This window comes from Acartia tonsa, chromosome 14, assembly GCF_053477335.1.
Source record: "Acartia tonsa isolate MP-2025a chromosome 14, ASM5347733v1, whole genome shotgun sequence".
NCBI lineage: Eukaryota > Metazoa > Arthropoda > Copepoda > Calanoida > Acartiidae > Acartia > Acartia tonsa.
In genome coordinates, this window is record NC_137273.1 from 34,520,080 (window position 1) to 34,533,056 (window position 12,977).

Below are 12,977 nucleotides of genomic sequence, written 5' to 3' on the forward strand. Positions count from 1 at the left end.
TCACACTTATTTAACTAAGATACAATGGAATAACATAGTGGACTTCTTTCATTAAAGATTAACAATGAAAAATACACGATTAAAAGGTAAATAAAGTTTCAAACAAATTAATATTTTTGCTAATTGCTAACAAAATCACTATCCCTTTTATAATCACATTTTTCGACTTGCAAATAACTTCTTGTAAAATTAATTCTTCCATGTTTCAAATCTTTAAACTGTTGTTTACAAATTACGAATCTAATCAATAATATCAGCTGATCATTAAAATATTGATTTTTTATTAAAATACAAATTGGTGAGTAGCTAGCTCAATATAATTTTTTGGTAAAGGCCTCAAAAAAATAAAACAATTAATTATCTTTTTCCCTTCAAAGTTAAAGTAAAAAGAAATATTATTAAACGTTTTTAAAAGACAGCTTTTGAATAATTTTTAAATAAACTTTGACCACGATCAGGGATAGAAAGATAAACCAACGATTTATAATATATATGCAAAATGAGACAAAGTATAGAGTAACATTTTTTTCGTTAAACAATATAATTATACTTGTAAATAGGAAAAATGGGGTTATTATTTCAATCTCTAATTATTTTCATGTACAAAAACTTTGTAATAGCAGCAAAAAATAAGAATGTGTTTAGGTTGGGTTATATTTCAGTTGTACTAAAATCGGTTGACCTCCTGAAAAAAAAGGTCGACCTCTAAAAAGCTTTTGTGAACCGGGCATATGTCTCTAACTGTAACAGGAGCCAAGATAGAGGGGGGGCCAAATAAGCCCCCCCGGCCACCCCCCCCCCCCGGTCTATTGAGGTGGGAATTGGGGCCCAATCTGTAAGGGTTAATAAAAAAATTAACAGTAAAAACATTTAACCAAAAGATATATCTACATTTTATATTGATAGTAAAATCATCCTAAATGAATAATAAAGCTACTATTCTGAAAATTCAGATTTGCCTATTTTTGGTTCGCAGTGTTGAGTAGCTTTGCTTCTATAAAATTAATAAATCAATTTTTTTTATTCTGTTTTACCAATGGATATAGAATATTTAAGCAAAGTAAAAATATTAAAAACCTATCCTATAACTGATATAGGAAACTAAATTGAAATTGCTCAAATATATTATACAGTTTCTATAACATCGATTTTGAATTTTTCCCCATTTAAAGAGAAAATTTATATGAAGCATCATTTATCACCTATATTTCCTAAGAAATATGGGTGCTAAAAGTTAAACATAGCAATTTTTCATAAAAATTATACATGATTACAAAAAGTTAAAAGAATATGATGATTGATTTTAGCTAAAACTTCTCCATAGACGCTACAAGATCCATATTAGCTTCTAAATCCTTCGATTTAAAATAATATTTTTATGCTTTCTGATTTTGAATTATAAATGTATTATTGAATTTTTTTTTTCTTCAACTATTTTCTAATAGAAATATCGGATCATATGAAGAAAATGAAGTCATTCCTAAAAAGGACAGAAATTCCCTTCCTTGGGTATAGGAAGGCTATTTACTTTCCTTTTTCTTACAAATTCTCAGTAAGGAAGGTGATTTCTGTCCACTATCTTACAAATTCTCACTAAAGGAAGGTGACCTCTGTCCACCATCTTACAAATTCTTCCTAATTCTTAGAAATTCTTCCTTTTCCTCACTATTACAACTATGCTTAATAAATCTACCTTATTTACCCAAATTCTCACTTATTCTCAGAAATTCTACCTTAATTACACAAATTCTCCCTTATTCTAAGAAGACCTACCTTATTCTAGCAAATTCTTCCTTATTCTAAGAAATACTTCCTAATTCTATGAAAATCTACCTTATTATAAGACATTCTTCCTTATTCTAAGAAAATCTACCTTATTCTAAGACATTCTTCCTTATTCTAAGAAAATCTACCTTATTCTAAGACATTCTTCCTTATTCTAAGAAATTCTTCCTTATTCTAATAAGATCTACCTTATTCTAAGAAATACTTCCTAATTCTATGAAAATCTACCTTATTATAAGACATTCTTCCTTATTCTGAAAAAATCTACCTTATTCTAATAAGATCTACCTTATTATAAGACATTCTTCCGTATTCTAAGAAAGTCTACCTTATTCTAAGACATTCTTCCTAATTATAAGAAAATCTACCTTATTCTAAGACATTCTTCCTTATTCTAAGAAATTCTTCCTTATTCTGATAAGATCTACCTTATTCTAAGAAATACTTCCTAATTCTATGAAAATCTACCTTATTATAAGACATTCTTCCTTATTCTGAGAAAATCTACCTTATTCTAATAAGATCTACCTTATTATAAGACATTCTTCCTTATTCTAAGAAAATCTACCTTATTCTAAGTCATTCTTCCTTATTCTAAGAAAATCTACCTTATTCTAAGACATTCTTCCTTATTCTAAGAAATTCTTTCTTATTCTAAGAAATTCTTCCTTATTCTAATAAGATCTACCTTATTCTAAGAAATACTTCCTAATTCTATGAAAATCTACCTTATTCTAAGACATTCTTCCTTATTCTAAGAAAATCTACCTTATTCTAAGACATTCTTCCTTATTCTAAGAAAATCTACCTTATTCTAAGTAATTCTTCCTTTTCCTTACTAATTCTCTCTTATTTTCAGATAACCTAGCTTATTCTATGAAGTTCTTCCTTAATTCCCCTAATTCTTCCTTTTTCTCAGATAATTTTCCTAATTTATATTGGGATATCATAACTGAAATAGAGGTATAGAGAATATATAAATTCTGCCTTTTCACCTTCCTTATTCTCTCAAAATCTTGGTTTTTCTCACATATATTTCCTTATGTTTATTGGGATATCAGAACAAGATGTGTAGGATAAGTTTGGGTTGTATCTTTTGACCTGAAATATTTGTTTGTACTTTAGAGGAGGAACCCCAGTCTGTAAAACAAATATGAAATTATCTTAAGAAATAATAGTACATTCAGTATTTTTTTGGTTGTATCTTTTGACATTTAGTGTTTATGTTTTAATTAATAAAATTATTGATAATATTAACATAATTTTACTGAGAAATAAACCTTATAATAACAGGATAGCAGAAAATAAGAACAGGAGTCTTTATAATCATTCACTAGCCAACACATACAAATATTAGACCAAGACCAAAAAAGTAATAATTTCAAAACAAATTTAAATATATTGTTTTTTTTTACTGATATTTTCTTATATAACTATATGTAATTATCAATCCTTTTATAAAAGTAACAGGATGTTTGTCTGGGCTCCCAAGAGAAATTGCTTAAAGAAAAAGTTCCTACCCTACCCATCAGAAAAAAATTAATTTCCTTGTCAAAAATAAAATACCAGGCTTAGAGTCAGACATTTTTATTTGATTAATTACCCTAAGTGTCCATGGAAGCCTCTAGTGGCGTAGCTGCTAGTCTCAACCAATGTAATGTTTTTTTTTCACATTCCTATTTATGTGGTACAAACTCTATAGAAGGTTGGCAACTTATTTTTTTCGCCGGAAGTGATTGAACTCAAAACAGCTGATAATTATGAAATCAATTCAAGGGCGTACATTGAAGTTTTACTATTTAACCAAAAGGGGGGGAAAAGTTTAATAAATAGACAATAGAAAAAAAATAAATAGAAAGTTGTAATTGATTAATTAAACTTGGAAATTAAAATCATTTTACCGGCCATTATCTTATCCCTTAGATCTTGAAGACTGGTTTTCACACATTATCCACCCCATAAACTGCATACGGAAGCAAAGGTTTTCTATAATTAGGGTCGTTCCGTCCATGTGTTAGCTTTTTTCGTTTATTTAGACATTCAAAACATGCGGATTTTTTACAACTTTTTGTATGAAACTAGCGGCTGCGTCCCTAGCCTTTGGTGGCTTTGTATTTCAATGGGTAGAAAAGAGCAGAATAGACTAAAACCATCCCTAGACTTAAATTAAAATAAAAAAGTTGCCTAAAACCATCCTGTACCTATGTAAAGGTTCTCTACAATGGAGAACCTAATCGGTTCAGCGGTTAGCGATATCCTTCTTTACTTTTTATAATTGGAATAGCGGCTGCGCCCCTGGCATCTAGTAGACTCTTTCTGTTGAGGGGTAAGGAGGTGGAAGAAAAATAGCCTAAAGCCATCCCAAGGCTTAAATATAAAATAGCCTAAAACCATCCCGGGACCTATGGGAAGGTTCTCTACAATGGAGAACCTAATCGGTTCAGCGGTTAGCAAGATCCTTTGTTACAGACCAAAAAAGGCTTCTACTTTATATAATACTAGCGGCTACGCCCCTAGAAGCCTCTAGGGGCACTGCACTGGTAGGAGAAGGAAAAGTCGACCTCATCCTATTTTAAATTTGAGTTTCCAAAGAGTTATAAAAATAATTTTTTGGGGGGAGAGGGAGGTTAGGACACGCTCTCGAAAAATAGTTTAAAACCTTCCCAGGACCTATAAGAAGCTTCACTGTAAAGGAGAACAATATCGGTTCAGCGGTTAGCGAGATCCTTTGGGACAGACAACAAACGCTTACTACTTTATATAATAGGACTAGCGGCTACGCCCCTAGAGGCCTCTAGGGACACGTAATTTTTTTTCTCTTATCAATCTATTTTAAAATCAGCTATTTACCAAAAATATTTTTTCGCTGATAGATTGTGTTAGTTATGTTTTTTTCCCGGGACATATGAGAAGCTACCCTGTTAAGGAGAACCCGATCGGTTCAGCGGTTAGCAAGATCCTTCGGTACAAACTTACAAACACAGAGACATCCTGTTACTTTATTATAAGGATTTATTTATATATGTAACATGGGTTATTTTTTAACATTTTATTAATGGAAGACAATTGTTTCACTATTAAACAGATCATCGGTTCCAATTAAAATGTATAAAAAGAGTTACATCTTTATATAATAGGATAATTATCCTATTCATCATACTTTGGGAATAATGATTCCTAGGACAACAAGGTACAATATCATATGCAAGGCATCTCTCTAATCAAATCCTAATAAAAAAGTACATATATATAAACAGTATCCTGTATTTAACAGTTTAAACATTTTTACAGTAACACATTTATAGTCGGATTATTTAGTTCTGACACTCTAAAGTTTTAATGTTCTTCTTTCCCGCCGTTTTAGAGCTTCAGTTTTATGGATGTTGTCATCCTTTTTAAAACTAAAATAAGGGTTGTGGGTTGACCTCCCCTCACCTTAGGTGCCCTTAAAGGCCTTGAGGAGCGCAACTACTAGTCAATATTCAAAATTAACATTGTGTGTTTGTGTATATCTGTCAATACCTGTGATTATATATGTATATCGAAAGCTCTCGCTAACTGCTAGACCAATTTCTGGTTCTCCTTTGCATAAATTGGGGAAGGTACTCCCACTCTCCCAAGAGAAATTCCTTAGATAAAGAGGGTACAATGGGCTGTTTGATAATAGTCCCCAAAGTTTTCTTATAATGATTCTTATTCGTTGGCTTATTACCTTGTGGAATATAGTGAATTTTGATTCTTTGATTTTTTGTGTTCAAACGTTTCAACCACAAATTTTTAAGGAGTAATTTTGTGTATCATCATTGGGTTGTACATCAATTTAACGGCCATTGTATTATCCCTTTACATCACTGGAAAAATCTGAGAAGAAACAAATTTAAAATCAAATCAACCAGCATAAAAACTAAAGGCATTAATAGTTAAAGTATGTAGAATGCCTTGGCCCCAAACAGTCACAACTCATTACCAATCCCATTAAGGACTTCTCCGACAAAGGTTTTGCAATCAAAATGGTGGTTGTGTGATGGGTGTTAGTGTTACTTAACCTAATACCTCGGGTGTTTGGGCAGTTATTTTGGTTTGTTGGACCTGGCGTTTGAGTTAATTGATAATACCCAGGGATCTAATGGGATAAGATAATGGCTAATAAAATTATGTAAATCTCAATGTTAAAACACAAAATTACCCCTTCTGTAGATTACAATTACAAACATTTGGACACTAAACTTAATACACCAACCAATTAAAATTTATTAAAAGTCCTCACAGTTGTTAAGCCAACTAATAAGAAAATGTTACTGTAAATATTTTTGGACTTGTGTAATTAACAGCCCAATGTCCCCTTTCTCTCTCTCTCTCTGCAAACACCAATATTCTCTGTTTATGTAATACTTTTTGAACCACGGTAGCGCGTACATCCCCAATGATGATGCACAAAATTATCCCTTCTATAGATTAGAATTAGTGGTTGAAACGTCTGAACACTTAATTAACCAACCAATGAAAATTCACTCAAGTGCGTAAAGTTGTATAAACTTACAAATAATAAAACATTATAATAAAACTTTGGGGACTAGTGTAATAAACAGACCATTGTCCCCTCTCTCCCTGAAATAATAAAAGTATAAACAAAATTAAACATGGATGACAGCATCCATAAAAGCGAAGCTCTAAAACGGTAGGACTTACGGACACTAACACATGTATAGTGTCAGAACTGAATAATCAGAATATAAAAAAAGGAGTCAAAGCAAAATTGTGAGTAAATTTGTTGGAAAAACTTCTTGATAGAGGATAATGTTTATGGACATATTTAATTTTTTTGGACTTGATTATAGAGTTTCTTTGCTTATAATATTGTACTTTGTTGTCCCAGGAATCACTATACCAACAAATTATAACAATCGGATTATTAGATCACATAAAAATTTGTTGTTAAAAAAGTAAAGAACCAACATGTTTAAAATGGACGTACGGACATTCTGGTAATGATTATAGAGTTGCTACGCTTTCTTAATCATACCTAAATACTAAAGGAATCACCATGAAATCGACAGGATAATTCTAACATGCCTAAATTAATGAAAAAAGCTATCTCTCTCAGACGTACGGACTGACGGACGGACGGACGGACCAACTCTAATTATAGAAAAGCTTCGCTTTTTAAAAAGAATGACAATATCTATAAAAATGAAGCTCTGAAATCAGAAGGACCTCATTGTTATAGGAATCATCATGCCAAGTTTTAAATTGATAAAACAATTTTAACTGTTTAAATTAACGAAAAAAGCTAACTGTTACATACAGACGGACCAACCCTAATTATAGAAAACCTTTGCTTCTACCACTTTGAAGTCTCAGGGATCTAAAGGGATAAGATTATGTGTTCAATTTTTCAACTATAAGTTAAGTCAGTATTTAAATTATGTATCGTACAGACTTTAAGGTTAAAGAAAACATTCACATTTTTAAAAGAAAATATACAATTTAACATTAGCGATTGGGTGGGGTGGGGGAGGGTAGATATATAGATAAATACTATGCTAATTTTTGTACAGTTTACATGATTTTTAATTTACATAATTCTAATCTTACGTAACTCCAGTCTTGTATATTTTAATGTTTTTATGTGCAATCTTAGTTCGTTATCGATAAATAATTGCTATTCTGCATAATTTTACACATTGCTATCGTGTTATATAAAGATAAATGATGATCATTGTTCAAAAAGTTTAATTTAAATATTTCTGGAGAGAACACAAAAACTTTCTTTATACCCCAAATAGTACAAATTCATAGTACGCCCTTGCATCCATTACATAATTATCAGCTGATTTATAGACAGACTGAAAATTAAGTTGCCAACCATTTGAGGAAGGGGGGTGTACTTTTCATTATATACAAATATCTGACTCTCTGCCTGGGTTTTTATTTTATTATTGTAAAGAAATTTTTTTTTTTTTTGGGGGGGATGATTTTCCATTTTGGTCTAATATTTGTATCAGTTGGCAATTAGAACAGATTATTGATACAGCTAGTGTGTTTTACAGACTGGGGTTCCTCCTCTAAAGTACAAACAAATATTTCAGGTCAAAAGATACAACCCAAACTTATCCTACACATCTTGTTCTGATATCCCAATAAACATAAGGAAATATATGTGAGAAAAACCAAGATTTTGAGAGAATAAGGAAGGTGAAAAGGCAGAATTTATATATTCTCTATACCTCTATTTCAGTTATGATATCCCAATATAAATTTAAAAAATTATCTGAGAAAAAGGAAGAATTAGGGGTATTAAGGAAGAACTTCATAGAATAAGCTAGGTTATCTGAAAATAAGAGAGAATTAGTAAGGAAAAGGAAGAATTACTTAGAATTAGGTAGATTTTCTTAGAATAAGGAAGAATGTCTTAGAATAAGGTAGATTTTCTTAGAATAAGGAAGAATGTCTTAGAGTAAGGTAGATTTTCTTAGAAATAGGGAAGTATTTCTTAGAATAAGGAAGAATTTTTTGGAATAAGGTAGATTTTCTTAGAATAAGGAAGAATGTCTTATAATAAGGTAGATTTTCATAGAATTAGGAAGTATTTCTTAGAATAAGGTAGATCTTATTAGAATAACTAAGAATTTCTTAGAATAAGGAAGAATGTCTTAGAATAAGGTAGATTTTCTTAGAATAAGGAAGAATGTCTTATAATATGGTAGATTTTTATAGAATTAGGAAGTATTTCTTAGAATAAGGTAGATCTTATTAGAATAACTAAGAATTTCTTAGAATAAGGAAGAATATCTTAGAATAAGGTAGATTTTCTTAGAATAAGGAAGAATGTCTTATAATTAGGTAGATTTTCATAGAATTAGGAAGAATTTCTTAGAATAAGGAAGAATGTCTTAGAATAAGGAAGATTTTCTTAGAATAAGGAAGAATGTCTTAGAATAAGGTAGATTTTCTTAGAATAAGGAAGAATTTCTTAGAATAAGGTAGGTTATCTGAGAATAAGGGAGAATTTGTAAGGACAAGGAAGAATTTCTTAGAATAAGGTAGATTATCTGAGAATAAGGAAGAACATGGAGGTATTGGGTTAATTTTCTTAGAATTAGGAAGAATAAGTGAGATTTAGGAAGGTGATTTTTATCCTCTTTTTCAGATATGTAAGAAAAAGGAGAGTGATTTTTGTCCATATTTGAGATATCTGAGAAAAAGGAAGATGATTTCTGTCCTTTTTGGAAGGGAATTTCTGTCCTTTTTAGGAATGACTTCATTTCCTTCATATGATCCGAAATATCTATAGAATGTACCCAATAAAATATGAACAAATTAATTCATACAACCAATTTATCTTTGTATAGGAACGTGTTACAAATACAAAGTGTTAAAAGATAGAGAAAGAAACTGGTATGATAGTAGAGCAGAATGTCAGAGAGCTAGAGGAGACTTGGCAAGTATAAATTCCAAAGATGAATTGCAATTTGTAAAAGGTAAGTGAAAATTTTATTATTAATATTTTTATTTTTTAGGGCTAAATTAAAACTTTTAAATATTAAGGAGTTGGATAAGGCCTTTCCACTCTCTGAAATTGTTAGACTCATTTTCTATGTGTAAAATATAAAAGTCTATAATTTTTCATTATTTTTGTTTACTATTTTGGCAATTAGAGCCAGCATATCTGACATTCAAATATTTAGATAAAATAATTATAGGCTTTAAACTTTTGATAAAGTATTTTTAAAAGTGGTAATTTTTAATCCCTTTTACACATTTAGATTGACATTGCTTTGAAATCCTTATGATAAAGTAAAAGGATGTCTGTTTGTTTGTCTGTAACAAAGAATCTCACTAACTGCTGGACCGATCGGGTTCTCCTTAACAGGGTAGCTTCTTACAGGTCCCAGGAAGGTTAATAACTAATTTATTGGAGGGTACCACATCCCTCCCAAGATAAATCGCCTCTAGTAAAAAATTACCCACCCCCCAAGAAAAAGACTTTAATTAAACTTGTTTAAAAACTAAAATAAAACATGGGGTTTGGGGGGGGGGAGGTCGACCTTCCCCCCACCAAATTTTTTGTACATATAGGAAAAAAATTCTAAATTAAAAAAAAAGGTTTGGGGATTCAACTCCCCCCTCCTCAAGTGCCCCCAGAGGCCTCTAGGGGCGTAGCCGCTCGTTGGTTAATATTGTAATTATTAGATTTATATGAATATTCATTGATCAATACATCCTAAGATATAAATTTTCCATAAATTTTTTATAGAGAAAATCATAAGAGTAACTATCATAAAGTTATTACGCAATACTTTAGTTTGAAGGAAAATGATTTTTTAGCATCAATTTTACAGAGATATGAAAATTTGACTTTTTTATTTTAAAACTCTTTCTGACCAGTTTAGCAAAGCAGTAAAATTGGTGCAATGATAAAAAAGCAATAAAAACAAGACAATATAATATTTAAATATAGATAATTTGTAGAATATGCCAAACAACAAATTATGAAAAATATAGTAGCTTGTATGAAATTAGATTACATAACATGATATTGTATCAAACAAGTATAACAACATCCATAAAAGCAAAACTATAAAATCATAGTACAACAAACAAAAATTAACAAGTTTGTCAAAACTTAAAAAGCAGAATATAAATTTTAACGTAGTCTAAAGAATAATTGTATGAAAAATTAAAACCCCAAAAGTTAACTTAATAGGGTATTTGTAATTTACTATCGACTATGCCCTCTAGAGGCCTTTAAGGGCACTTGAGGAGGGGGAGTTGAATTTTTTTAATTTTAGATTTAAACAGAAAAAGTAAAAAAAAAATTGGGGAAGAATTGTTTTTTTCTATTGGCGATTTCTCTTGGGAGGGTAGTAGTACTACCCTCCCCTAAAATAGTTATAAATCGGACTTTTTAATATCTTTGGTAATAAAATTGAAACTCCAAATAGAATAAATATCATGTCTATCTACATTATTATATTATTATTTAGGTCTTTTACAAGGAATTCAAGTCAGTGTGTGGCTTGGTGGTACAGATGCTGCTCTTGAAGGCAAATGGTTGTGGACAGATGGATCTTCAGGTATTATCTAAATATTTTCTGTAATTGGGTGTGGACAGATGGATCTCCAGATATTATCTAAATATATTCTGTAATTTGCAATAAGAAATGGATATATTTAATATCTCCAATATGGAACCATATCAATTAGCCTAAAACCTTCCACGACCAATGGAATCCTTTCTGAAAGATCTAAGTGGTCATTAAAACTTATTGGAAGGCATCCTGTTACTTTAATTTATAGTATAGAGAAAATTAAGTTTTTGTTTAAGTAACTATCCTTCAGCTTATTTTTTACTTATATTACAAACAAATGTTATTTTGGATTTAATCTCTTAGAGTATTTGTATCACATTAATGTTTAATTTTTATTATTTAGTAACATTCTCTGACTGGTATCCTGGTGAACCTAATTCAGGCTCTAGTTGGAACTGTATGTTGGTAAACAAATTTTATGATAATTTAGACAATTTTACAAAAACTAATATTAAAATGGAAATATTTCCCCTCCAAGTGACTTTTTGAGTTAGAGACCCCTTCCCATTTATTTTAAATAAATAGGAAATAAGAGGGAGTTATTTTCTTTGGTTTGTTTGTTACTTTAGGTTAGGTTAGGTAAGGTTATATTGGGTAATGCACCATAGAGTTGATTTAAAATAAGGTCGCTGGGGGGGTGGGGGGTGTTTAGTGCTAGACATACATTGTTTGGGAGAGCAACAGATATCCTACCCTATACTTTGATTTACAATTCTTGGCTTTTAAAATACAATAACTGAATTTGTTTATTATTTCATTATATTCTATCTTTATTGATTATTAGTCTATAAAATTTGCTCATAATGTTCCAATAATGCAAGAACATGATTATATATTGGCTTTTAAACTTTCAGATGTGGGCTAGTAGTAGTTGGAGATGGACTGACTTTGGCTGTTCATCTAACCGCTATGCTGTGTGTAAGATACCAGGTAATTACAGATACTTAAATTCTGTACTTTAACATGATTTATGATCTAAGACAAACATTTCATTTTTACAAAATTTTGAATATATATTTTTTACCCATTTATTAACAGACAAAATAATTAAGATTTAATCACGCAAAAATATTTCAAATTGTCGCAAAAATCACTTTAATTATGGGTCTTTTTTGCCTCTTCCAAAGGTCTTAAGGTATTAATTGACATAAATTTTAAGGGATAAGACAATGGTCGATATATTGCTGTACATCACCAATGATGATACACAAAATCACCCCTTCTGTAGATTTCAATTAGCCAACGAGTAAGAAAATGTTATTTTAAGGCATTGGGGACAAGTCTAATGTAAAACCTAATGTCCCCTCCCTTCCTGATTAATTGAAGTATTGAAGTAACAACCACAACCGTGGCTCAACACATAGCGCATCCGCTCATCGTCGGGAAGGTGATAGGTTCGAATCTCGGTCCGACACCGCGTCATAACATTAATACATTAAAATGCTTCCCACTGATACTATGTCAGATGCACGACATAAATAGTTAGAGTGGAGAAATGCCTTGGCCCAAAACACGCGCAACATGCACAGTTGGCAAATGTCGTGCATCTCAGAGAGTTGGTTGTCTGATGGGTGAATGGACGCTTTACACTGCAATCACAAGTGGAGTATGTTTCAAGGTGCGTGGAGAAGAGGTCTAGTACCCGAAGCGACACCTAGCCCCCTAGAGTCTTATCTTAACACACATCAGACAACGAACATTTTAATTCCATTACCCTCGTCTGGACTATGCATGTTATTTTTTTGCCTGTTTATGGGCTCAGGAATTCCCTCTACTCTAGTCTTACTATTGCCATAAAATGATTTTATAGTAGAATAAAATGTTTATGTTGCTTAATCTCTTTTATTTCAGCATGAATGAATTGAATGATGATGAACTTGGCATAACTGGATGATATGAAATTCTTAATTTTTTATGCTTGATAATTCTAATTAATATTTTTTTGTCATTATTTTTATTCATTGTTTTTTTCAAAATTCTTGACAAATAAATTATTTTTGGCTTTAAATGTCTTACCACTTAATTAAGATTTAGGGTATTTATCTGTCTTATTGTCTGAACTGAAGCTTAAGATTTTTATAATTACTTTTAGATATACTG

General features: G+C 30.8%; 1 protein-coding gene across 1 annotated transcript in view; it reads left to right on the plus strand.

Annotated features, from left to right (window-relative positions):
• LOC145305799 (C-type mannose receptor 2-like) overlaps positions 1–12,885 on the plus strand; it is a 28,776-nt gene extending 15,891 nt beyond the window's left edge. Inside the window, exons 10-14 of the mRNA XM_080147612.1 lie at positions 9,138–9,266; positions 10,773–10,862; positions 11,221–11,282; positions 11,732–11,807; positions 12,729–12,885. Coding sequence (XP_080003738.1) covers positions 9,138–9,266; positions 10,773–10,862; positions 11,221–11,282; positions 11,732–11,807; positions 12,729–12,733 — 362 coding nt within the window. The 3' untranslated portion in view covers positions 12,734–12,885. The remainder of the gene's footprint in view (positions 1–9,137; positions 9,267–10,772; positions 10,863–11,220; positions 11,283–11,731; positions 11,808–12,728) is intronic.
• Positions 12,886–12,977: the final 92 nt, after the last annotated feature.